Raw genomic sequence first — 27,794 nt, 5'->3', positions numbered from 1 at the left:
CGTAACATTATCATTGAGTTTCCCTTGTATACGACGAATAATAATTAAATAGAAAAAGAAAACGGTAAATTACGGTATACACGCGTATCTTTTTAAAACAACCTATATCCGAGTTCTAATGAGAGACTTGAAGCATTCGTTTCATTCGATAAAGCATCATCGAAAAAGGCTTTGCTGCTAATCGGATTCGTTTCACGAAACTATTGCACGAGATAAGGGTTAAAGGAGAAACGAAAATGGCTATACGTATGTGGCGGGGAAAGATAAAGTCATATATATCGAGATTAGAAGCTACGAAACCGTGGAGATGCAAGTTAAGGTGCAGGATCACGCACACAAAATCGCTGCACGGTGTGTCGTTGCTTCGAGACAAGGCGTATCGCGCCGCGTTCAGAATTGGTGTACGTACACTGTCATGTTCTTCGTGGTCAAGGACGTCGGAGACAGGGTCTCCGCGTAGGGTGCGGGAGCCGCGGGGTCCCTAGGCGATGGAGTAGGTATATATGGGCGTCCCCGCGCGTTCAGAATACCAGATTCATGCAAGTTAGCCCTCCCCGCGAAGCGGGTGGTGCGCTTTGAAAAATTCATCGCGAACGACCTGACGGAGTAGTTGTCCGGAGGGGCCCGGTCACGGCTTCTCAATCATCATCGGTCAGTGCAGTAGAATCGGCTGCCATTCACGCTTCTTCGGATCGGCCAGTTCGTAGAGCGGCCACAACCTGGACATCTTCTGCTGCACAACGTCCCTTTGTTACTCGCTTACGCCAAGGTTCGTCCGTTTTCTTGATTAAATTTCTTTGATTCTTATTAGATATACGTTATAACGTGATTACGAGATGTATATTTTTTATCAGATAAAAATATGGTTCTTTTCTCGCGACGAAGAAAATGATCGATGTTCTAGGTCGCGGTTGTCGAGTTTTCGAGACACGTTGCTTTCGGAATGTAAATTTCACGGGTTTGCGTCTTCCCTGTAATTTACACGGGTCCGTTATTATCCGCAGAAAATTACATCTCTATATGCGTGCGACCATAATTTACTACCACTGGAACGCGCTTCTCGGTGATAAACTAAAAAAAAGAAGACGATGTAATATTCGGTCTATTAAGTAGTCATTAAAGCAGTTTGATTCTCGTTAAACATCCATCGATTGACTTATATATATATATAGATTTTTAGTATCGTTCGATATTATATTTTACAATTTTTATCTCGTCTAAACCCGTATTAGAAACCAACGAATTCTTGAAAATGTTGCGATTCTGGTCGAATTCAGTTGTAAAGTTGTTCAGTTGTAAAGCAATTTGATTCTAGTTAAACGTCGATCGACTGACTTATATATATAGATTTTTAGTATCGTTCGATATTATATTTTACAATTTTTATCTCGTCTAAACCCGTATTAGAAACCAACGAATTCTTGAAAGTGTTGCGAATCTGGTCGAATTCAGTTGTAAAGTTGTTCAGTTGTAAAGCAATTTGATTCTCGTTAAACATCGATCAACTGACTTATATATATAGATTTTTAGTATCGTTCGATATTATATTTTACAATTTTTATCTCGTCTAAACCCGTGTTAGAAACCAACGAATTCTTGAAAATGTTGCGAATCTGTTCGAGTTCAGTTGTAAAGTTGTTCAGTTGTAAAGTGCGTAAAAGAATACGAGACCGCTGAAATGTACGATAAATGGCTTGTCATCGAAGGTATTGTCATTGATATTTGTTGTATCGGAAGAGTGGTAGTTGAAGACTGGCTAGCAAACATTGTCCTCCTTGCGGTCGCTTCCACCTACGAGCGTCGCATTTTTAATGACTAAACACCATCGTGAAGATTCACGTAGCGGCGCGTGTCTTTGTCCTCGAGTGAATCAGCGCACGGTGTTCGCATAAATTTCGATTTTGCGGTTCATATTGTTATACGCGTGTCCCCCATGTCCGACGATTCGTCATGCAGTTATCAAGCAAGCTGGTTTAAGTAAAAGTACACGAATATCAAGGTTACTGTCTAGATTAAATTCCATGAAAAATTTCACGTTTATTCGTTTTCTTCCTTCTAAGGATTCTTCTGCAAAAGAAATATTAAATTTACTCGGCGACGAAGATAAAGTGGACTCGTGTGAAATTTACTAATAGAAAAGTATACTTCTCATTACGTTTCGCCGTGGCGATTTTAAACGTTAAACGTGCGAACCACAGAAAAGCACGACAAATCGTATTTCTTGTCTTTGATAGAAGAGAGATTCCACAAACGTCTTCGTATCGCAACTATCTTCGCATTCGATCTAGAACTGAATACGTGTTTTTATCTTGAATATATCGATAACATTAATTACACAGGCCGATATTAATTAAATTCAACTAACATTATTCGTTTCTCACAAGATATTGTAAGTCTACCACTTATATCTTCGAATCTATGGGATTATTCCTTTCTTCGACTATTTCATATTAAAGTACTCCTTTTCTAGCCACTAAAATGACATAAAAGTAAAAAAAAATCAAGAGAAATGGACTTTTTCATATTCGTGTGGAATCTTCAAGACTTACGATATACTTCGCTATTAATTATCAGATATCTAAGTATGTACGATTATATATAGTTTTATATAAAAACTTCCATTCCGAGCTCGTTAGCATTCCAGAAAGCCAAGAAAGATGCCCTTTAAGGATATCGTATATATTAGCGCTTGAAGAATGGTCGTTTTTCAACGTACCGTGATCGACTGAGCTCGCCGAAGAGCAATTATCGCAGCAGTCAGAGCCCTTATAATGCGGAGCACATTTCGTTCTATATTATTTTTCAGTGTCTTGAACGCAGGACAGGTTTACCGATCAACATGTAGATACGTACGTTGTAAAACTGCGTCTGGATAAATCGCCTAGCCTGCATTTAGCACCCGATAATTCACGCGTAAAGTATCTCTACTCGTTAATTACCACGTTTTGTACTTGTCAGATACGTTGTCAAGTTTAATCGATGTCGTTGCTAATTTATCCGTCGATCATTCAAACCAAGCTTGTACCTCTCCGCGCGAATACTTTTACAATTGATGGTTGTCTTCTGTTAAAAAGAAACTAGAGTTGCTTGACACAAACGTACACGGTTAACGACTAAGTCACTAAGATAGGAATTCGAAAATTAATAATATCATATCTATAACTACCGGTTGCAGCAGAGTTCCATTTATCCGAATTTGTTGCAAGACAGTTTATATAATAATCGGAGTTCGCGTATCGAGAGCTTTTCCAATTTTACTTATTATTTTTCAGAAAAGATTCAGTTAATCGAACAACAAACAACTACAATTTCGTTCCAGCGTATGCAATTCTACTGTACAGTTTTAAAAGCTACGATCGTATGCCAGCAGCTAGGAAGATATCGTATTCGTCACTTTTTTTCCTTTCAGCGATGATTCCTTGGCTGATCCTGCTCCTCGTGGCCTCAGCGGCCTCAGGACCATCCTATTTAAAATCTATTCCTGACGTATTACAACCACCCCCATTGGATCCTATCGAAAGAGAAGCAGATGCTGAAATCATCAGTCTGCCTTCGTTTCAACGAGGCGCCGTCGAAGGTCCTCCGATGATCGAGAACCCGTTGATGGATCCTTCCATCAGCCATGCTGAATACGGATCGGAGAGATTTCCTCTGCGTGACGCGGTCGAAGCGTTGCCCGCAAACAAGATCGGCTTTCAAGTCGTCAGTCTACCTCTACAAGATTCCTCGCAGTTAGTATTGCCATAAAAAATACACGTTACATATCTTGTTTCATAAGCGCGTTCTTCCTCGATATGGAATTTCATTTGCAAAGAATCGGCATTCACCTTGTACTTGCCATTCCATGATTAATTTATCGACGATTGCTCGTCGAAGTTGCAAATTGAAGCTGCTGATGGGCTTATTCGATGTATTCGATTAACTGTTTGTCCATTGGATAATTAACAAAGGATGATTAATACCGGTTTAGGGGACGAGTACCTTTAAGGGACGCCGTGGAACATCGGGAAGCTCCTTTCTTCGGTAATTTCGATCACGAGTCCATCTGGATCGAGCCATTGGCACCGCCAACTTTAACAAGGACCGAGCAAATCATTAATCCAAAAGTGGTATGCCATTTGGACTCCAGCGCGGTTCACAGGATAGAGCCGTTCTCTTTGTTTCCCCAATCCGTGCCGGACCATCGATGCAGCCATCTCATTTATATTGCTGCCACTTTAGGTATTTCATCTTTTGACTAAGACAATTAATAAAGCAATACTATTTACTTGTAAATTATAGTAACGATGTATACATATATTTATTCATAATACATAATATCTATTTATTATAGCATTTACACGCCAATTAATTAGGTCTAAATATATTAAATTTCGTATGATTCGGTAATACTTTTATACGACTGCAGAAACGTAATGACGATAAAAGTGAAATATAGATCCTGATAAAGGAAACGCTTTTTGTAGCTATTATAGATATGTAATATTACTATTTAGTAATCAATGCATATTTATAACTAATTAACACAGCGCTATTAATGGTAGAACGAGTAAACAGCGAATAATCTTCCTATTTTCAGATCCAGAGGAGCTGGTTGTCGTCTCAAGGGACCGCGAATATGACGAGATCAAGGGTAAAGTGATCAAACTTCGTTAATTCGCGAGTAAAGAACGAATATATAGTTGAAATCACGAGTCCCGTTAATTTATTCCATCGATTCGAATAGGTGGATATAAGGCAGTAACGGGACATCGATCGAGGGATCCAGCATTGCGAGTGCTCGTCTCGATCACGGCCCCAAATCGGGGGAAACTGTTCTCTGAAGTGACCAAGAACCATTGCACCCTGCACTGTGAAAAATTTGGAAAATCCATCTTAAGTTTTCTCGAAGCGCATGACTTCGACGGCGTCGAAATCGATTGGGATGGTTCGCCAGATCGCATCGATGACCTGAAACTCTTGTTGAGAACGATTAAGAAACTTTTCGCTGATCGAGAATACATTCTCGCGGTCGTTCAAAAGCCAGACGATCCGGTGGATCGGCAAATCACTTCTGCAGCCGATTTAGTTCTTCTGAAAGCTTGGAGAGACAATCCTGCGTTCAGAAGAGAAAAATTGGCTCTTCATCCCGCACCATTGAAGTATGTTGCTCGAGCGATGAATAAATGGATCGATCAAATCCCGACAGAGCACCGATCGAAAATTGTTCTTGGCTTACCTGTATTTGGACAAGGATATACTTTAAAATTTGGAAATTTTACCGACACTGGTGCACCTATTATCGGGCCGGGGATTGAAGATGTTTATACCAAGCAGAAAAATGGAAGAATGGCTTACTACGAAGTAATTATTAATAGCTGTAACTTACCTAAAAAAGACTACTATAAGCTATATCTTTTTGCACTTTCTTATTATTATCTGTAGATCTGTGAGAAATTGGAAGATGGATTGTGGACCTCTGGAAGAGACGAGGAAGGACCGTACATAAAACGCGGTGACCAGTGGGTTGGTTACGAGGATCCATTGTCGGTGAAAATCAAAGTGGCTTACGTTAGATCAGTCAGACTCGGTGGAGTTTCCTTATGGTCTCTTGATTTGGACGATTTTCAAGTTAATATCATGCTATTTTTATTGCACGATTAAAACACGTGAATATTATTATACGACGTATTTAATATATATTTTCAGGGCATTTGCGGTAATTCGTGGCCTATGTTGAACGCTGCAACCGAATCGATAGGCTTGTACGATGAGGTAGAACTGAACGAATGTTCTACCGATGGTCTATCTAGTGACCCAGAAAATTGCTCAGGATTCTACTCCTGTCACAATGGTAAACGAATCCATTCGTTTTATAATTCTTTTCTCAGAAAATTGTTTGTTAATTTTAAAATGTAAATTTTTAAATGTAATTTTTGTAAATGTAAAAATGTAATTTTTAAATGTAAAATTCGTATGGACATAGGAGTGCGATATCGAGGTCAGTGCGGACCAGGAAGATTCTTCGATTCCATTAATGGCCGTTGCGTAAAAGCGAATTCGAACATTTGTAAACCAGTACAATTCGATAAAATGCAAGGAAATCATTACCAGACTGAGATAAGGGAAACGCAAGCTTTCCAAAATTTAGAGATTTCTCCGAAGAAGGGTCCCCGTGTAGTCTGCTACATAACTTCGTGGTCGCTCTACCGTAAAGGAGATGGACTGTTCGCTCCAGAACGATTAGACTCCCGTCTATGCACCGATATAATCTATGCGTTCGCTGGATTGAATCCAGACACGTTGCTCATCCAACCGTTAGATCCTTGGATCGACATAGAACACAGTAATTAGATTAAATCATATTAATATCGATATTAAAAGGAATCAGAATGATAAGGTTTTACGTAAGAAATTCTAGCAAAGAACTATTTCGTATTTATACATATAATTTTTATAAAGAATTGCAAATCAATCATTTTGCTTGCTTTGAGTAAGACGAGTTCAATTCTTTATCTTTCTTAAATAAAAAATAAATATTTTCAGATTTATACGAGCGAGTGACAAAGACGAAAGGATCAAAAGTGCTCTTAGCCATCGGAGGCTGGACAGACAGCACTGGTGACAAATACTCTCGTTTGATAAGCAGTAGCGTTGCACGTCGCAAATTCGTTGCAGCTACGATAAACTTCTTGAAGAAGCACAACTTCGACGGCCTATCCTTCGAATGGAACTATCCAAAATGTTGGCAAAGTAATTGCAGAAAGGGACCCGATTCCGACAAGCCCAATTTCACCAAATTAATCCAGGAACTGAGAAAAGGATTCGATGAAGAGGAACCGAGGCTTACGTTAGCCGTAGCATTCTCAGGTTATAAAGAAGTGATCGACAGAGCCTACGAAGTCCGTGAAATTTCGGAAATGGTGGATTTCATGTCAGTGATGACGTATGATTATCACGGTGCTTGGGAGGCAAAAACGGGTCACTTGTCGCCCTTATTTGGAAATACCGACGACATCAATCCATACTACAATGTCGTAAGTTTTGCAACAAAGTACATTCTGTGAAACAAGAAGAATTTATTATCAAATTTTTCTTAGAATTCCACGATGGAGTACTTGATAAACCTTGGAGCGGACAAATCGAAACTTTTGGTAGGCATACCTTTATACGGACAAGCTTATCGACTGTCTAGCGAGAATTTAACAAATCTTGGAGATCCTGCCACTGGACCTGGAACTGCTGGAGAATTTACCAAACAACCTGGGATGCTGGCCTATTACGAAGTTTGCGACAGAATCAAGAACAAGGGCTGGCAGACAGGATTAGGTAGAAAGCCAAAAGGAGGAAGAAAATATCTATCTTTTGACCCAAAATGTTCCATTTCAGGGCCAAGTGCGTACCGCAGAGACCAGTGGGTAGGTTACGACAATCAGGAGAGCGTTTTCGCCAAAGGAGAATACATTTTGAAACGTGGTTATGGGGGTGCAACACTATGGACAGTGGACTTGGACGACTTTTTAAATCGCTGTTGTTCGGAATCCTTCCCACTATTGAAGAGCATAAATCGTGCACTAGGTGATTTGGTTGATTCACGAATCATCTTGAAATCGAAATACAAACCTCGAGTACCAGAAAAGTAGACGCGTGTATGTTAAATTGTAGGTCGTTTAAAGAATAAAGCTTCCGAAGGATGCGGACGGCCACCAGAACCAGTTACACCACAACCTCCAACGTTGACGACTCACAGTGACGCAGTGGGAGACACTCATCGACCAACGACGCCAATGGCAAAGCCAACCGCGTGGCCAATGTGGACTGAAAAACCGAGTACAGGCAATCATCACACAACTACTACTTGGCCCACTTGGACTTGGAAACCAAGCAAACGACCGGAGTCAACGACTAAAAGTAGTACCACGGTCTGGTGGACTCAATCAACTAGCACTGCTTCTTCAACATGGACTTCAACCAAGTACTACATACTAAATATATTATTTATAATTAATAAGTATGTACTTTTTATTATACATTTTACCATAAAAAAATTGTAGAGCACCGGAGCAATTAACAACGGAAGCCACGCAAGGTACAGAGAAACCAACAGACTCCTCAAAACCAGACAAGCCGTGTATGGTAGGAGAATACGTGCCGGATCCTGATAACTGCAACAACTACTTTAGATGCGTGCTTGGTGAATTGCAACGCGAACAATGCGCACCAGGATTGCACTGGGACGCGAGACGACGCATTTGCGATTGGCCAGCTGCGGCGAAATGTCAAGCAGAGACAGGTCAGTTTCCCCATTCTTATCGTATGCATTTATTCATCAAATAAAGCTATTCTATTCGATAAAGCGAAAGAAGCTTAGCTACCAGAATAACTTCTTGCGTAAAGGTATGCCTAATGACATTAAAATTTTCTGATATTTGAACGATGAATATATTTCTTGTCAATCAAATACTTTATTCCATGGTCAATTGGTTTGTATTTTTTAAAGCTGGCAATATTGACTGTTTAAAAAATGCATATTATGTTACATATAAAAGATTCAACTTACTCTATTATCAATGTTCTCTGATAATTATACGATGTATCCTTCTACGTAACTTCTTGAGACGTTGTCATCGACAGACGCATCGGTTCATTAGGAACGACGCAAACCTGTTTATCCCCGTGAAATATCAGTAAACATCTTCATTTCTGCATACATCTTTCTGCTAGTTTTGCAATCGCCGCCTCCAGGCGAGTATCTTCCCTTTGTAATCAATTCGATTCGTATGCGACGCTCAGTGTCAGCGAGAGTTCTGCACTGTTCGTGTCTTTCTTCTCGTAGTCTGGTCGAAAGATGATTTACGTTAATCGCATAATTCTCGTTCTAATCTCAGTAAACCCCACTTTGATGCAAGTGTACAAAATTTCGCGACCGTCTGGTATAAATACGTTCATAAACATAAAACAAAGAAATGACTAATTCTAAAAGTACTTTGTGGTAAATTTTAACATCTTGTACTTCTGTTTAAAATAGGTTCTGTGACTCAAAAACCATCATGGACCACCATGAGAACCACCACTACGAAAAAACCAACTACGTCGTTCATACCTTCTTCGTCCAAACCTATCACCCAAAGACCAATTATGGAAACTTCGACCGGAAAGCCGCCAAAAAATTGTGTACACGGGGAATATTACTCTTATCCAGATTCCTGCACAGGTTTTCATATCTGCGTGAATGGAAATTTAATTTCTCAACAATGTGGACCGGGATTGAACTGGAACAAGGAGAAGGGCATGTGCGACTGGGCTTTCAAGAATCCTTGCATCGAGAAGCCGAAGAAAACAGCCTCGTTGGTCGCAGGAGGTACCAAGTCAAATGTAAGTAAACTATTATTAAAATTATTAATATCATTGAAATTACAAGTCACGTAGTTATTTTTTACTGTTTTCTTCTAGTCGTGTACGCCTGATAGTTACACTGGCGTTCCAGGAGATTGTGAGAGCTTCCAAGCATGTTTATGGGGTCGCTACGAAGTATTCCGTTGCGCTCCAGGATTGCACTTTAACGAGAGAACTCGAATATGCGACTGGCCATCTAGAGCTAATTGTCAAGATAACTCTGTATCGACAGATAATCAAGATCCCAACACACCTAGCGATAAGCCAATTAATCATCCAACGAGTACTGAAAAGCCTTGGGTAGCAAGCACCACTCAAGCTACGACCACCTTGCCATCAGCCGTGATAGATGCTGACAAAGTTTCTCCATTGTCTGGCCATTACAAAGTAAGATCATTATCGTAATTAAACTGCTGACAGTTATGCAAATTCATATTTTTATAAATACGACAGGAAGAATAGCACCTAGGCAGAAATTTCTTTCTCCTATTAAATATTACAACAAGTACTGTACTTTGGATATTTTGCGTCTGATCATTTATTTCTTCATTGTGTTAGATCGTGTGTTACTTCACGAATTGGGCCTGGTATCGAAGAGGGGTCGGTCGTTATCTTCCTGAACATATCGATCACACTCTCTGTACCCATATCGTTTACGGATTTGCTGTTTTGGATTATTCAGACCTAATCATCAAGGCTCACGACTCCTGGGCGGATTACGACAATCGTAAGTCATTTGTTAAAAACATATTGACATTGTCAAACGCGGAGTGTACATATAAATGTAAATCTATGTCGAGCAGATTTCTACGAACGCGTAGTCGCGTACAAGAAACGTGGATTGAAAGTATCTCTCGCTCTGGGAGGTTGGAACGATTCAGCTGGAGACAAATACAGTCGTCTAGTGAATAATCCTACTGCTAGGAAACGGTTCGTTGAACAAGCAATCCAATTCCTGGAAAAATACGATTTCGATGGGCTTGACTTGGATTGGGAATACCCAGTTTGCTGGCAAGTACGTGCATATCAACGTTGATAGATATACACGAACATGCATAATGTATATCGTATAAAATATACATAAATATTCTAACTCCTTACATACGTATATAAAAATCACTGAACATTACATTTATCTTAGGTTGACTGCAATAAAGGTCCATCTTCAGATAAACAAGGCTTCGCAGATTTGCTTAAAGAACTGAGCAACGAATTGAGACCCAGAGGATTATTACTCAGTTCGGCGGTTTCGCCGAGCAAGCAAGTGATCGACAAAGGCTACGATGTTCCAGCACTCGCTAAATATTTGGATTGGATTGCAGTGATGACTTACGATTTCCATGGTCAATGGGACAAGAAAACTGGCCACGTAGCGCCGCTCTATTACCATCCCGATGATGACTATTATTACTTCAACGCAAATTATTCCATCAATTATTGGATCGCTAAGGGAGCTCCTCGTAGAAACATCGTTATGGGTATTTATTTCTTATTTTACAATCTTATATTATACGTAGACTGCGGATTTTTATACAATTTTATATTTTTGTTTATATCGATCGTATTATATTTCAACCACTAAATATTATAAAGGGTACTTTACTTTCGATATTATCTATATCTTCGTATATTATGTGCAATCTCGCACTTTTAAATTTCTTATAAATGCCATAAAAATTCGCAGCCTAATTATAAAAATACGAATTAAATATTCACCTAACTGACTTATCCCAATAACAGGAATGCCATTGTACGGACAGTCGTTCTCCATAAACGACCGCAACGCAGGTACAGGATTAAATGTGCCAGCTAGTGCTGGACAAGCCGGTGAATTTACTAGAGCTGCGGGATTCTTGTCTTATTACGAGATTTGCGATAGGATTCGGAACCGTGGATGGAACGTCGTTCAAGACTCAGGACACAGAATGGGTCCCTATGCATATAAGGGCACTCAGTGGGTGAGCTTCGACGACGCTGACATGATTCGACGGAAAGCCGAGTATGTTAGAGACATGGGTCTTGGTGGTGGAATGGTGTGGGCGTTGGATCTCGATGATTTCCGGGGACGCTGCGGCGAAGGACCGCATCCGTTGATGCATACTCTTCAAAAAGTTTTAGCTAGTCCTCCCAACAAAGATGAAGAACGTAATTCATTTTTATTCAATTAATTTTTAGCTGTTCATCTTTGTCTTCAGTTTTAGGTTTATATATATATTTTTTTTTTTATTTTGGGTTTCTTTCATAGTTGAGAAGCCATCGATTACAGTGGATGATTTGGATCAAGGTCCGATGGCGCCCACGGTAGCACCCACCACTGTTAAGACACCCGTACCATCTTCAACGTCGAGGGATCAACTGCAACCTGACGATAAATTCAAAATGATTTGTTACTTTACAAATTGGGCCTGGTATCGTCAAGAAGGAGGAAAGTTCTTGCCAGAAGATATAGACCCTGATCTCTGTACTCATGTTCTGTACGGTTTCGCAGTACTCGATGGATCGCAGTTGACGATTAAACCACACGATTCGTGGGCTGATATAGACAACAGTAAATATCGAGATACATTGCATACAATTTTTCCTTTTTCTCCGTGTATCATTGTATTATCATTTCTAGAGTTCTACGAAAGGGTCGCGGCTTTAAAATCGAAGGGAATAAAGGTATTAATGGCTATTGGAGGATGGAATGATTCAGCAGGTAACAAATACAGTCGTTTGGTGAATTCACCATCGGCTAGACAAAGATTCGTCACTAATGTGATCCAATTTATCGAAAAATACGAGTTTCAAGGCTTGGATCTAGATTGGGAGTATCCAGTATGCTGGCAGGTAATAAACTCGCGTTTATTCGTTTATAATCTTCGATCTGATTATTCGATTAGTAAAAAGTGATATGTCGATAAATAAATTTTAGGTCGATTGTAAAAAAGGTCCAGCTACAGACAAAGAAGGATTCGCTAGTTTAGTGAAGGAGTTGAGCGAACAATTCAAACCAAGAAGTTTACTGTTATCCGCCGCGGTTTCTCCGAGCAAACGAGTCATTGACACAGGCTATGACGTACCAAGCTTGGCGAAATACTTAGACTGGATATCTGTAATGACGTATGACTATCATGGTCAATGGGACAAGAAAACCGGTCACGTGGCGCCACTGTATCGACTGCCCAATGACTGGGAGCCAACTTTTAACGCGGTAAGTGCACGTCAGAACTTAAAACCATTAACGATGAATATGTATATCGATAAATCTGTTTACATCTGAATCTTACTAATTTCTTAAGAAACGAACTGTAATAAAAACGGAAAATTCTTATCCATGCTTTTTATACAAAAAAATTACATATAATTTTTATAAAATATTCTGAACGTCTGCATATCATTTTTTAAAAATATTATTTTAATAATCGTATAGAACTTTTCAATTCATTATTGGATGGAGAAAGGTGCACCAGCGAAAAAGCTTGTAATGGGAGCACCACTGTACGGTCAGTCCTTCTCCTTGGCAGAAAGAAGTGAGAGAGGATTAAATGCACCGACTTATGGCGGCGGTGAAGCCGGCGAAGCAACAAGAGCCAGAGGTTTCCTGTCTTATTACGAAGTAGGTATTCTACTTTCCTAATTTCTTATTTTTCTCTCTCTCTCTCTCTCTCTCTTTCTTTTAATAAATATTCATATAATATCACGGTCTTAAATAATCATAGATATGCGAAAGGACATTAAAGAAGGGTTGGACCGTGATCCAAGACAAACAACGACGTATCGGTCCCTACGCGTATAAAGGTGATCAATGGGTCAGCTTTGACGATACCAGACAAATTAAACTGAAGGCGGAATTAATAAAGGATCTTGATTTGGGCGGCGGCATGGTGTGGGCTCTCGATTTGGACGACTTCAAGAACAGATGCGGCTGTGAGCCTAGCCCGCTTCTCAGAACCATGAACAGGGTTCTAAGAAATTATCCCAAAGGTCCATTGTGTCCAGTAACGAATGGTAAATATTCTGGAAGATGAACATTCGTTTATAGATATATCCAAAAGATGGAAATAAATGTAATAATATTTTAAAAACAGAATTTCTCACGATTGACGCTGGAGAATCCATGATGGAATCTACGACTACTGAACGACCAAGTTGGGAACCTACTACTTCTACTAAACCAACGTACTTGCCACCAACGTCTACAACCGCGGATCCGGATTCTGATATCGATGATACTATTGAAATAGAAGCTGAGCCGCCGATAATAGGTGGTTCACCAGACGACTGCGGCGGTCGTGTTTTTGTTCCCCATAAGAAAGATTGCTCTAAATACTTCTTATGTAATTTTGGAAAGCTTACTGAACACTCTTGTCCTCCTGGTCTGTATTGGAACGAGAATCGTTGCGACTGGCCTGAGAACACCAAATGCCAGGATTCTCAGCGACAAGTAAGAGTTTTACAATCTTAAAGGGCCTTGGTGAATCAATGTTTCATTAAGGTCGTGTTTTGCATGAGACTCTCCTCTTTCTTCCGAAATTAAGCTGCATAGTGGCATAATTTCGCTTTTTAATTTGCAGTCGAACGAGTTATTGCCATTAATCTCTGACCAGGAGAATAACAAGAAGAAAATGATTTGTTATGTAATGAACTGGGCGCGAAAGCGGCCTGGGGTAGGACAATTCCTACCAGAGGACATTGATCTAGATTTGTGTACTCATATAGTTTACGGTCTCGCGAAGTTGGATCCGGAACGATTAACTATACAAAATCCACAGGCTGCTGGACAGAAGGAATTTCTTAGTAAAATAGCTGATATTAAAAGCAAAACTGGACTGAAGGTTTTGCTTGGTTTGGGTGGCTGGGATGAATCTACGGATAATAAGTACAGCGAATTGGCGCACAATTCGGTGGAACGGAAAAGATTTGCGCGCCACGCTGCTCTTTATATTCAGAGTCGCGGATTTGATGGTCTTGACTTCCTTTGGGAGTATCCAGTATGCTGGCAGGTACGAAAAAGTACATAGAGATGCAAAAATGAGTTAAACATTTCAAATTCACATAAAAAAATAAAAAATAAAAAGCTACAAATAAATAAGTAGCTACGCTTATATTACGTTTTATATTATCGTGAGTCGTTCATGATTCACTCGTATTCTTATAGATTATAAAATTCTTCTGCCATTATTAATCATATTTTGCTTTATCTTTATCTCTATATAAATTAACGAGCCATTTTCTAGGTTGATTGCAATCGTGGACCATCAAGTGATAGGGAAGCTTTTGCAGCCCTGCTAAAGGAACTAAGCATAACTTTCAAACCTAAAGGATTGCTCCTTTCCACTGGTGTTTCTGCTAGCAAAGAAGTCATCGACGTAGCTTACGACGTTCCAGCATTAATCAAATACCTCGATTGGATAAATGTTATGACTTACGACTATCATGGCTATTGGGAGGACAAAACTGGTCACGTAGCCCCGCTTTATCGTAATCTGGATGAGCAGACCAAATACTTGAACGTGAACTTTACAATAATCCATTGGCTGGAACAAGGTGTGCCATCGAATAAACTGATAATGGGAATACCAGCATATGGGCAAAGCTTTACGTTATCGAGAAAATTGCAAGGAAAAGGAACACCAGGCCTTAACGCACAAGTCTCCGGGCCCGGTCATCCAGGAGACTTCACCAAATCAGCCGGAATGCTCGCTTATTACGAGGTATGTATGAATTTATTATTCGACAGATTAATCATATTTGCATGATAAATAGTTAAATAACATAAGTAAGCGGTAAGTGTTTGATTTAAATTGCTATTGCAATCGAATTTGATTTATCTATGGAAAACTTTCCTATTTTCTCGTGTTTACATGGATTGCAACATTAATTTATTTTTATATCCGGAGGTTAAGCCGAATGTTCTCTCCTTTAATAAACATTTTCTCAGATATGTAACAACGTAAAAAACAGAGATTGGTCCGTAATCAAGGATTCGAAGAATCTGAGTGGACCGTATGCTACCAGAGGTGACCAATGGGTCAGCTATGAAGATATATCCAGTATAGCGCAAAAGGTAACTAACGTCTATGAATCATTGACGCAAGAATGATGCACGAGAATATTTGCGTTGTAACGTTGTACTCTTATCGTCTAAATACATAGATGTTCACTTGTCTTCTTCCAGACGAAATTCATAAGAGATTTAAATCTTGGTGGCGCCTTGATATGGTCATTAGACGTAGATGACTTCACAAATCTTTGTGGCTGTGGAAAATATCCTTTAACAACAGCGCTTAGTCAAGGACTTAGAGGAGAACGTAATCTCAGAATGGATTGTACTTGAGATACACGTACTTTAGACAAACACGCGAGTAATTCACGGATGACAATTCATTGACGTTGCGTTCCACTTTCACGGATGACCATAAATCTCGGATCGACCGTATCAGCCAGCATAAGTACTGTACGGCAAGAATTCACAAACGTAATGTCTCAGGAAGAACAATACAATTTAGAGAAAAAAGAAGAGAACAGCGTTTACCTTGATTCTTGTATCGCGTTACAATTGCCAACAATGTGATTGTATAGGATCAAACAGGATTCTATCATAGCACTTTCTGATTCGCCTTATTCTCCGTCTCATGGTATAGTAGTACATATCTCTGTAACGAGTGATAGCGATTAGATCATCTGCTTTAAATCTATCTACGGATAAGAACATTACATTGATAAAAAAAAAGAATAATTTTTCTTCTATCCAACGTTTGTACTCTTTTTTTTCTTTAGTGAATTAATTAACTCGTTATTGATGTAATGGGGCATTACATACGATGAATCGGGAGATAAATATCATATAATAATCCGATTCATTGTAATTAAAAAATCGATTACGTATGTTGCGTTTAACGCTTGAACTTTATGTTTGAAATAAAATAAGAAACATTAATGAAACGATAGATAAGTAATCGCATATAAACAAACAAAAATTGTTAGCCTTATTTCATACGGCGATACACGTATATAATACGTGTACGATAGATACCGATTATACAGCATTCATTATAGAATCGTGTGAACGCTTCCATAATGAATATATCCATCATACATGCATCGTCGTATGAAAGAGACCTAAATTATCTGAAAAACTCTTCCGAGTGACGTGCATAGAATTTTCTTTCACGCGCAAAAGTAGAGAACATGAAATTGCCAGTACGTTCCTCGGGAAGACAATTTTAATCAAACTCGGAATTGCATGTATGCACTATGTATTATACATTATATATACATGTATGTATAATAAATACACGCAATTTTCATAAAATTTGTATAAGTTATCAGTATAAGATAAAGAACAAAGCATAAGATTATACGAATGAATTATTTATCCCGAAAGATGAGAGAAATGAGTAATTAACGAGTTTCATTCTGGCAAAGATTTTTATAGCTTGACTCTGATTTGACTTTGATTCAGATTCTGCTGAAAAGTTTGTTTTATATGGAATATTGGCTTGTTAACTGGCTGAGACTTAGTCTAGTCAGTTAGCGAGAAATAATTTACAGCGATAATCCTATCTTAATGTGGAATGAATAAAGACATAGAATGAAACAGTAGTATTCTATACCCAACCCGAGATAACGAAGTTTTAAATTCATCTATATAAAAAGAAATGGCTTTCTTGACTCAGGACAATAGAAATGAAAGAAATACATTGTAATACTGAAATTCTGCTTCACAAAGATACTTCCTCAAATGACAGATAGCAACGGCCAATTATCAAGGCAAAATTCTGACCAATTAGCTCGTTGAAAGTGAAGATTTTCTCGCAGAATTTCTCACAGGATCGATTGTTCAAGACTAGAATTAATTACATGAATAAATAAGAAGTACGTAATATAAACTCGGTAGGAGAGGATAGAAAAATGGTGGGGATTCCCACTTCGGAAATCATTTACAGCATTTCAGCTAGTCCCCCGTGAACAGTGCAACGAAGTAGACAAGCAGTCGTGCATACTAGGATTCGGGTTCATCGAAAAAAACTTTCCTGCAAGAAAAGGTTAGTAAGTCATTTAAACTATGTACATGATGCATCTACATTATATGCAATCACATGTGAAATTATCTACAACTTAATACTAGAATTACTAGAATGATCAAAATAACCAATTTAGTTGAAACTTTTCATAAAAACTTTATAGATTTACACCAATGTATTTTGACGAATTTCAGAGATTTCTTTGTTGTAAAGTAAGAATGTTTTTTCTGAATAAGAATTTAATTCGAAAGTAAGAAAGTTTGTCAAAATTTTCTGTTCATCTTGTATTAATTACCTTCTCATGTATCTTTCATTTCAATTTCTTTGGTACAAAATATTATAATTTAATCGTTGATGGGTGTAGTTAAACATCGCGATGTCATCGTGCCACTGAAAATACGCAATTGACAAAAATATTGAAATAGAAATAAATGAAAAGTTTCTATAAAAATAAATTAGAAACGTGTAAAAATGTCATTATTACCGAGAAAGTAGAGTGACATTGCTTCTGCACAAGCAGCGATCGGCGAGTAATTTAAGAAGCATGTATTCCGGTCGTTATCACGTTGGTGAAAGAAAAACAAAAACGTTTACTTTACGAATTGGGAACTTGCAACTTGTTTTCTTTCAAATGAAAGAAGACACTCGTTGATATCTGTTGATGTTCGAAAATTTATTTAAACTGTCGAGAATTCGATTGGCGAAATCGATAAATTTCGATAATTGAGTGATATCGACGCGATACTTACTAAACCTATAAAAAGGCGAAACGGAAACCATTGAAACGTACATAGATACTAAATAGATTTAGACAAAAACGTGTAGAAAGTGACTAATGTAACGATGGTATTCGATTCTGAACGGTCTGTGATCTATTTCTTAAATTATTTGAATATGCAAGTTGTGACATGTTATTTTAAGAATTGTTTTTCTTTACGCAGATCATCATATATGCGTTGTGATTCCGAAGTGGGAGACATGCTTGATTATAAAGGTGTGTAAAAGCTAACGAATTATATTTATTTATTTGATTTATTTATTCTCTATTCATACACCGTATGTGTTTGTGGACATATATAAATCAGGTAACGGATCATTTATCATTAAAAACATAAAACGTTGGTTAATTTAAGATCATTTATTGAAATCTTGCATGCATTGTAATGATGAATTATTCATTCTTATTAGTTACGCGTTGGACATTTTGGTTTAGTTTTCATTCCATTGTCCGATTGAAATTAATATATGTCTGAAATTAAATAATGATGAAGTGGTTGTGAAAGTATTGTCAATCTGCATGTAGCAGCAATGTATAATCACTGAACTGAAGATGTTCATGCATATTCGTATTTTTACAAACCTAATGAAAGGAATGGAATTGAAATGGAAATTTCTTTCTTTCACTAAATATGATAACAAGCATTATACCAGGTACATTTTATACGTATACCTTTTTGCAGCTTTAAGCCTATCAATACATAATCATTCGCAGTCTAGTAATAACGAATCATTTATGCCAAATTCGATAGCGAAAGTCTACTTAAAATATCGAGCATTATCATCTTGAAATTTGATAATATTTAATACGTATTAACTACAAGACGGAGTAAAAGAGCATTGCAAAAATTTAGTCGATACTTTTTTCTTATTTTACAAATTCTTGGAATTCTGTTACTGAAAGACAAATCGTAAATTCTAGCGTATGAGTACATGTAATACTGAAACACATTTTAGCCGCGGTTTTGCATTTAATACACTTCATTCGTTGACATTGGATCTTTTCATGTGAGATAATGTATGCACGTGCTTGAATATCGTCGACCGTCTCTCAATTCAATATTTACATTTGTAATTCCGCCTTCTTTGTATGATGCAATTAGGTAAATGATATCTTCATCCAGAAAGCAAACTTTAAGGAAGAACGACATTCCTCTTTTAAAAATAAAAGACACAAACCGCGATCCGTACCATTCATATTTATCGTGAATAAGGACCGTGTCATAGAAGAATCGATGATCATTCATTCAAACCGTACGTTCTACAATTTATGGATTAATTGGATATTATTTAAAGAAATTATTTCTGAAGAATATTTTGAGAAGAGTTATAATTATAATTGAATATCATCGCAGATAAATCGATTGACTTTATTCTACGCAAATATTGGAACTCAATTGTTATTAAATAATATGAAACGAATTATATTTGCAATATATATGTATACAGTGGTTCGTGAAAGTTTGTCAAAAGACATAGACAAGAAATAAAATACTCTAGAAGCCTGTATTGAAAGGATATTCGTTACCGAAAAAGGCGAACTATCTTTGAAGGAAAGATTCTTGAAAATACAGATGGTAAAAAGTGTAATTTTAGTAAAATTTTTCTTACACTACGAATTTTCCGAACGCTTAATATTCAGAAGAAGTTTTCTATGTATACTTATAAAACATTTTGAAACTTCATTAACATTATAACGAGGCATGATTACCACAATTATATTGGTAGAATTTAAAACCAATAGGAAAATGTATATAGAAGTTACAAGATATTTACTGCAAACAAACATACTTAATAAAAAATTAGTATACAGCACAATAACTATAAATATTTGTAGTAATATGTTATGTGCAATATTGAAAAGTTTATAAAATTTGTAAACCAATTCAAGGCCATCTTCATCATCAGTATAAAATAAAACTCTATTTATTTAGTATACAGCATTAATAAACTACTTATACATATAATAAGCGTAATAAATAATAGAAAATTGACTGTCTGAATACTTTACCAATATAATCATAATAATCATATTTCATTATAGTACTAATAAAATGTCAAAATGTTTCGTATAACATACATAATATATTCATAAAAGATTTCTATAAGTGTTCAAATACTTTCGTGAATTTTATATATTAAATAATTATTCCAAATCAATAGTTTATTTAATATTCGTGGGATTGTAGAATGCGCATTTACCAGCTACGTAATACTTTTCAAGGAAAAGCTGATTCAATTAAACATCTGAAAGTGCACATTTGCGTATTTCAAACATTTGTTTGTTCATACATTGAACAACATATATTGTTCTACCGCTCTAAGGTTGATGCATCTACCTTAGAAAATGTATACGTTCTCACCAATAATTGCTTAAGTAAAATTAGAAGTTTCTTCATTCTGTTTTTATATACAATAGCATATACGTACATATTGATACATATGTATACAAAGTCGAAGCCAAAGTTCCGTGTTGTCAATCCATTTTTAAGTTTCTAGTGTTATTTGCCATTTTGACATCGTGTGAAGTCGTGTCAGTGACACAGTGACACGTGTTATACAAAGTATGGCGTTAGGGTTAGGTAATATTTTTCGAAATTTTTCAATAGTTGCTCTAATTTCATTACCTATTCTCTTCATAAAATATTATTTCTACAAAATTTTTGCTTTAGACAGCAAGGTATTTACTCAAATTTATGTTTCTATATATGTTTCTAGATTTATTTAGATTGATCGTTTATTTGTTAACGTAGCATGTTCATAGTGAAAGTATATCTAACTTTATTTTAACATGATAAATATAATAACTAATCGTAATTATAGATAGTCATGCCGCAGTACTCACGGACTCTGACCGATCTAATCGTCCATCTAATTCGGATAATCTGAACGAAAGATCAGTAAGTATAATGTATTAAATGAAATTCGAAATAGAAGCATGCATCATTTAACGATTTTGTATGTATCAATGAATTTCAAGCTATATCCTTAATTTGTATATTGATGAAACAGATTATTTAAGATCTCAATCACAGATAGTGTAATGAACATGTGAGACTCGAGCATTTCATAATATTTGATTAAAACACTTGAGTTCTATGTATATTATCCTTGTACATAGCCCCCTTGTTTATCTTAAGTACGAATGATATGAAAGTGTGTAAAAAATAAAGAACAAGATATACAAGCACCTTTCTCAATTATGTGTTGGGATCAGTCTATATATTACTTCGGTTATCATTGCTTTATCATTAAAAGACATACGCAGAGATTTACTTTTATTTAAAGGTCAAATTGTTTTGTGTTATCATATACCTCATTTGAATTTGTTTTTTCTTCCTTTTAATATTGTTTCATTTAATATGATTTCATAATAATAATATTTCATAAGTATTCAGTTCATTAATTTTATAACACCCACTATGTAAAAACTAACGACATGAAAATCATTCAAGAGAGAGAAAGTAGAATATTATATAAAAATAATTTATAAGCAATCTATTCATATTTTGTGATCCATTTTTTAAGTCCACATTTGATTATTAATTCCATTCTTGATATTTTTCCATCAAAAGATTCTCTATAAGAGATGTTTTTATATATACACATTTGTGTAATTGAAAAACTGAGACTAGATCTAGATCTACTTTTTATAAAGTTTTAGTAATGCATGGTTGGTTGTCTACATAGTTTCCAGGTTTGCCAGTGATGTGTGGTTTTATTGAGTTTTATTCCATCATTCCATCCAGGCTTTTCCATTATATCACTGATTGGTCTCCCAAGGTGCAACACATTATTGCTTATGATGCTTAATTGTTTCAGTGGTATGGTTTTCTGGTTTTATATATATATATTTTTTATTTTCCTTCTTTTAAGAGAAATGCAAACTTACCAGTGTATCTTATATTGTATTACTCATAACATTGATCACATAAATTATATCATATGATTTATTGTGCTGCACCATCACATATCCTATGGTACATGCTAAAGTGCCTTAATATGTGTTGCTGGTATTTCACAGATTTTTATGTTTCACAAATGTATTTTTGGCTATGTGTTGTTATCATTACATACCATTTCTTTTTATTTTCGTTTAAATTCCATTATTTTATTACATTCACATATTAATGTGATACAACTATGAATAAATCACCAGTGACATTAACATGATCACACTGTTTTGTAATTTGCATTTTCTTTAATTTCTAATGAACAGGATACATAGGAATTGTTATTTTGTTTTAAAATATCTATGAATATGTAATACTTTTTACTTTGCACTTTAAAAGCAAACAAGACAATATTTATTTTCCTTAGATACCAGGAGGATGGACCATCACGTTAGCTTTAGCAGCTGTTACCTGCTGCTTAGGTTCAGCTGTACCAACAGGATTTAATATAGGAGTACTAAATAATGCAGCCCATGTGAGTGTCTCAACTTGTGTTTTATAGAAACTTGTAAGTATATTTATTTATTAAATATATTTATGTTAATTGTAGCTGGTGGATGCATTTTGTAATGAAAGTATTAGAGAAAGATATGGTATGGATGTATCCAAAAATGGCCTGAAAATAGTTTGGTCTAGTGTTGTCTCAATTTTTCTCATTGGAGGGGCAGCTGGTTCATTCCTCTCAAGCTGGGTAGCAGATAGATATGGAAGAAAAGGAGCGCTGTTTGTTGGAAACATATTTGGCATTATAGGAGCTGCAATGTTTTTTCTAATACGCAAATTAAATTCAATCGAAATTTTATTAGCAGGCAGATTAGTTGTTGGTAAGTTTTAGGATACCAAATTCAAAAATGTGAAATTATTTGTTACATGAAAATTTTATATCTTTCCAGGACTCTCTGGAGGTTTCGCAACAAGCATAGTACCAATGTACATGTCAGAAATTGCACCACTTAGACTAAGAGGTGCAGTTGGAGTAATATGTCAACTAGGAATTACATGTGGAGTATTTTTAGGGCAAATTGCAGGGCTTGATACAGTTCTAGGAACTGAAAATTCTTGGCATTATATGCTAGGAGCATTTGTTCCATTATGTATATATGCCTTGGTTTTTACAAGCATTATTTTACCAGAAAGTCCTAAATATCTATATATAATCAAGGAACAGAAGCAGAAAGCTTTGGATGGTTAGTAAAAACACTAGTGTTGTAGTAATTGGCATATTCACAATAATATTCAAGACTATTTTAATATTTCAGAACTCAGTAGAATACGTAAAATGGATATAATGTTACTAGAAGTGGAAATTTCTAGTCTACAGCAAGAAATAGAGACAAAAACAACAGCTGAACCTTGGACTATCAAGCGCATTTTTAAAGATCCAAGTCTAAGGCTACCTGTATTTTTAGTTTGTATAATACAATTCGGTCAACAGATGAGTGGTATAAACGTTGTATTTTACTATTCTAACTCCATATTTATCAATGCTGGACTTGGCATTACTGGAGCACAATATGCTACTCTTGGTACTGGCGTGGCTAACATTGGTATGGCTCTTGCTTCGGTACCAGTGATGTCAACTTTGAATAGGAGAGGTGTCCTCCTTACTAGTATATATTTGTGCTTAGGATGTTTGATAGTTTTATGTACTTCCATTTTATTAACTGTAAGTAAAATTATTTTGAATAGAATAATTTATATTAGAAGTTGAAAGTTTAACTTGTAAAATAATTATTTGTATCCTTACAGCATCTGTCATCGCATATGCCAATAATATGTACGATAGCCGTTCTGGCTTATGTAATATTTTATGGAATTGGTCTTGGACCAATACCATACTTCATTGGATCTGAATTATTCGACGTTGGTCCTAGACCAGCAGCTATGGCACTTGGTAGTGTTTTTAATTGGGGTGGAAATTTTATAGTAGGCATGACGTTCCCAACAATAGAGAGTATTATGGGACCATATACTTTTTTAATATTTGCCGTATTTCTTTTATTATTAGGACAAATTGTTAGGTATGTAGTAAAAAATCAAATTTATAAATGATGCAATTATTTGTAATTACTTACGATATATCCTGTAATAATATAATATTATTCTATATAGGATATACTTACCTGAGACTAGAGGAAAGAATACGATGGATATAGCAGCATTAATAAGTCAAGGATTTAACTCTAGACCAAATTCCATCCGTCATGGCTAAATTTAAAAACTGGTACTTTATATGGTCTAATACTTCTTTCTAGTGAATAGATAGGTTTACAATTTTTTCGTTGTAAGGTTTATGTAAATATCTAATTAATAAGGGTTATTTTTTTACAATTTAGATAAGAAATTTATTATACTTTTATTTTTTATTTTGTTAATACTATATTTATCTAAACATCTGTATCTAAATAATTACAAATTTTGAAATATTCGATTTATTAATATAATTACATCATTTAATTATTTTCGAATACATGAAACGATAAATTGTTAAATTTTACATTTGTTAACGAAAATTACAGTCAGATCACATTGACACTAAATTTCCAGTAAGCGAACCAATGTTTTTAAATATGTAACTGTTATTCAAGTATAAAACATTTCACTGCCTATGTAAGAAATTTTCTATGTAAGAAATTTTATTTTTTCGTTCTATAGCATACTTAATACAATAATTTAAAAATTATAAAATTCTTTGCTACGTATTTTACACATTTAAACAATTGTTAATTTTGTAATATGTTATATAATTGGTCTAATTTTTCATAAAATACTAAACAAAGCACTGTGTGCGGTGCTATTCTCATCCACGTTGGAACAATTCCTTTATATAAACCAGAGAGTCCTTCTGTTCGTAGTATTTTAATGATCGCGTCCAATAGTCCGTTATACAACGTACCTTTTCCGCCTACGTCCGTCTCTATGTTTAATTATAAAATTATCAGTCTTACAAATCTATCAACAAAAGTTACTTTCGAAATATTTTTATTAAATTACACTCACGTTGATTGTAGAGCCTTGTTGCTAAGACATCAAATGGTTGCATAGTGAGAGCTACACAACTTCCACCGATTATGGAAGCCAGAAAAGTCAGAAATATCGGTTGATCTGTAAACACCTTAAAAAGAAATATGAAATATTGTAATTTTCATTTATACTATTCTGAACGTGATATCTATTCAAATATTCACTTGTAATGAGCGTAACCAATCCGCAGCTAAACCGAAGGTAGTTAACTGCGTTGCGGATCCTACAAAAACACGTGGTATATTCGCATACCAGCCGCGATACAAAGCCACTATCCCACCTTCTTTCCAGAGAGATTTGAATGCACTCCAGGTTCCTGAATAATTATGCTGATAACCAACGGCTATGGTTTGTGCTGATTTCGCTTGTAATTGTGTTTTTACCTATTGCGATGAGAAAGACGAATGTAATATAAAATTGCTCATTGTTAATTAAAATACTGTAACGATGTGTCTTAATAAATTAACATATCAATTTTGATATAGATTACTCATGATATTATTGATACTTAAGGATCATCTTTCATACAAAATAATTAACAACGTATTAAAGAAGAATTACCATATAGAACGGACTACCAAGAACAGCTCCAACAGAACCAGAAGTTCCAGTTATTATAACAGTCTTTAAAATATCAGTATCCCCTTTATCATTAGTGATTAAATCATACTTTTTTGCTGTATTGTAGATGCCTAACCGTATTCCATTGAGCACGACTTGAAAATATAGGGCCGGTACGATACCGGCTTGTAAAGCAGTTATACCCTCGTGTTTTGCAATTAAATAACCCGCGTGTAAGGTGTTTTTATATATTTTCTTGTATGTGTTTCTTGCTTCTAGCTCTCCTTGTAATTGTAATCGTACTTTTATCACATCAATTGGGTTCGTAAAAAATCCAGCTCCTACCGCTGCTAATGCACCAATTGCAAACTCTATACCTGGACTAATAAAAGTTAACAATTAATAAGTATAATTATAGTTTTCTTACTATAACCTATTAACCCTTATTAACCCATTAAGGACCGAGAAATAGTTTATCGTAATATTATAGATATTTCAATATTTTTTAATTTCATAAAGTCGTTTAGATGAGAGATATGATGATGAATAAATATTTAACGAATGCTTGGAATTCCATTTTCTGGCTAAAATGTTAAAATACAAAATTTGATAATGTAAATTGGTTAAGAGATGACTGCGAATAAAATATTGGCCCTTAATAAACTAATTAAAATATAATTCATTTAAAATTTCGTGCGAAATATATTTATATAATTATACTTCAGCGGAAATAATATATAACGCTATTCAGCTTTAAGTTAATTCTTATTAGTTTTGAAGTATTTCACAGAATAACCATTGAGAGAATGTTTAACTAGATGTAAAAATGATGCAATAACGATATTTTTATAAATTTTATTATATTGCAGTATTATACGAAATGACTAATATGATGAATTACATGAATAATTGAAGTTTACGACAGTTCAAATAAGTACAATGAAAATATTAGTAATACTATTTCACTAATGCACACATCTTAGTAAATTATTAGTGAGAAAAATGCTCTTTATTTTCTAATCTAAGTTACAATAAACACTAAACAAATTCAATTAATTTCTAATATGGAGTTTTACTTGCAGTATCAACGTGGCTAACATTCACATCAAAAAAGGTCCCAGTTACAAAATTAGAAATAATTCTATTTAAATAGAATAACAATTATTAGTACTAAAAATTCTTACCAAAGTAAATGTTACATTACATTCATTGAACCAAACAATAAAACACTGAATGAAAAACTGTCAAATCAATGAAATAGTTAAGTCATCACTGACCAAGGAATCGAATTCATAATTATGATATAAAATAATCATGATCAATTGTTACAAATTTTATATCGTTAAAAAGCATTGGAATAAAAAGACTATAATAGACATGAAAATTTAACTTTCAAATACATATTTAGGAATGTGCAATAGTGATATTAATCGACCGGCTGATTTTAGACACGAGAAAATTCTTGCATAACTATCATCCACCATGCATATACATACATATGTAGGAATGATATTGGAGTTAGCTTAAACTTAAACTACATATCACCGGTTAGAAATGCGTAATCAGTGTTAAAAGCTCACGGTCTGTTGATGCTTGTATTCGGCGCTGCGGTCATTTCCTATATATAATTGTAAAACGTTTCTGTGCGCGCGATGCTAATTTAAATCGAACTTAATTATTTCAGCGAGTAACGATACTGTCTCTGTTTTTATCATGACTGATCATATTTTCTCTCAAAATTGTATAATCACTTGATTGCATGTGATTTATATTTTTTTAACAATGACTAGTGTCAAGGTCAAGATTTAGAAGTCAAGATATTTTGTTGAGACTAAAGAATTTCTAGTTGGTATTATTATGCAATAATATATATTAGAAACATATAGAAATTATATTTATATAAACTAATGATTAATAATATGAATAATATCTGAAAAATTTGCCAAGTTGTAACATGTTCAGAAATTTTCGCGCATGCGTTGATAAGTATAGTAATCGCAATTAGAATTTGATGAAACTAAGAATCGCTTATTGTACATTTATTTAATAGAATTAGAATAACTAGTTCATAGAATTTGGTGATTATATCTAGTGA

At 35.4% G+C, this 27,794-nt stretch overlaps 3 protein-coding genes across 10 annotated transcripts; 2 read left to right on the top strand and 1 right to left on the bottom strand.

The window, feature by feature from the left end:
• Positions 1–252: 252 nt before the first annotated feature.
• LOC100749633 (probable chitinase 10) lies at positions 253–16,957 on the top strand. 2 transcript variants are annotated; one of them, XM_012383167.3, is made up of 29 exons: positions 253–769; positions 3,410–3,731; positions 3,971–4,221; positions 4,580–4,633; positions 4,727–5,343; positions 5,425–5,610; positions 5,689–5,833; positions 5,966–6,325; positions 6,526–7,016; positions 7,080–7,308; positions 7,369–7,557; positions 7,645–7,954; positions 8,034–8,272; positions 9,008–9,354; positions 9,433–9,762; positions 9,934–10,102; positions 10,179–10,390; positions 10,517–10,853; positions 11,116–11,520; positions 11,621–11,923; positions 11,993–12,204; positions 12,290–12,568; positions 12,788–12,973; positions 13,077–13,365; positions 13,446–13,801; positions 13,932–14,360; positions 14,595–15,071; positions 15,299–15,424; positions 15,536–16,957. In XM_012383167.3, the coding sequence occupies exons 2-29, from the start codon at positions 3,412–3,414 to the stop codon at positions 15,692–15,694; spliced, it is 8,007 nt and encodes a 2,668-aa protein (XP_012238590.1). In that variant the 5' UTR covers positions 253–769; positions 3,410–3,411; the 3' UTR covers positions 15,695–16,957. The 2 variants fall into 2 exon arrangements, with proteins under 2 accessions (XP_012238590.1, XP_024221913.1); XM_024366145.2 differs by having other exon boundaries at positions 7,080–7,557.
• Positions 16,958–17,266: 309 nt separating this feature from the next.
• Positions 17,267–24,921, top strand: LOC100743740 (solute carrier family 2, facilitated glucose transporter member 1). 5 transcript variants are annotated; one of them, XM_012383169.3, is made up of 9 exons: positions 17,267–17,405; positions 18,326–18,378; positions 20,985–21,061; positions 22,482–22,589; positions 22,665–22,938; positions 23,008–23,301; positions 23,374–23,780; positions 23,864–24,135; positions 24,227–24,921. In XM_012383169.3, the coding sequence occupies exons 2-9, from the start codon at positions 18,336–18,338 to the stop codon at positions 24,324–24,326; spliced, it is 1,575 nt and encodes a 524-aa protein (XP_012238592.1). In that variant the 5' UTR covers positions 17,267–17,405; positions 18,326–18,335; the 3' UTR covers positions 24,327–24,921. The 5 variants fall into 5 exon arrangements, with proteins under 5 accessions (XP_012238592.1, XP_033175543.1, XP_012238591.1 ...); XM_033319652.1 differs by having other exon boundaries at positions 17,321–17,409; XM_012383168.3 differs by lacking the exon at positions 17,267–17,405 and adding an exon at positions 18,119–18,247.
• Positions 24,536–27,525, bottom strand: LOC105680490 (solute carrier family 25 member 35). 3 transcript variants are annotated; one of them, XM_012383172.3, is made up of 5 exons: positions 27,280–27,525; positions 25,700–26,081; positions 25,303–25,521; positions 25,115–25,229; positions 24,536–25,031 (listed from the first exon to the last, which is right to left on the bottom strand). In XM_012383172.3, exons 1-5 carry the CDS (start codon positions 27,312–27,314, stop codon positions 24,838–24,840), a joined length of 945 nt encoding a protein of 314 aa, XP_012238595.1. In that variant the 5' UTR covers positions 27,315–27,525; the 3' UTR covers positions 24,536–24,837. The 3 variants fall into 3 exon arrangements, with proteins under 3 accessions (XP_012238595.1, XP_012238596.1, XP_033175545.1); XM_012383173.3 differs by lacking the exon at positions 27,280–27,525 and adding an exon at positions 26,977–27,189; XM_033319654.1 differs by lacking the exon at positions 27,280–27,525 and adding an exon at positions 26,780–26,833.
• Positions 27,526–27,794: the final 269 nt, after the last annotated feature.

Source organism: Bombus impatiens, unplaced genomic scaffold (genome assembly GCF_000188095.3).
Source record: "Bombus impatiens unplaced genomic scaffold, BIMP_2.2 scf_0203, whole genome shotgun sequence".
NCBI lineage: Eukaryota > Metazoa > Arthropoda > Insecta > Hymenoptera > Apidae > Bombus > Bombus impatiens.
This window is presented reverse-complemented; position numbering and strand designations above follow the sequence as displayed.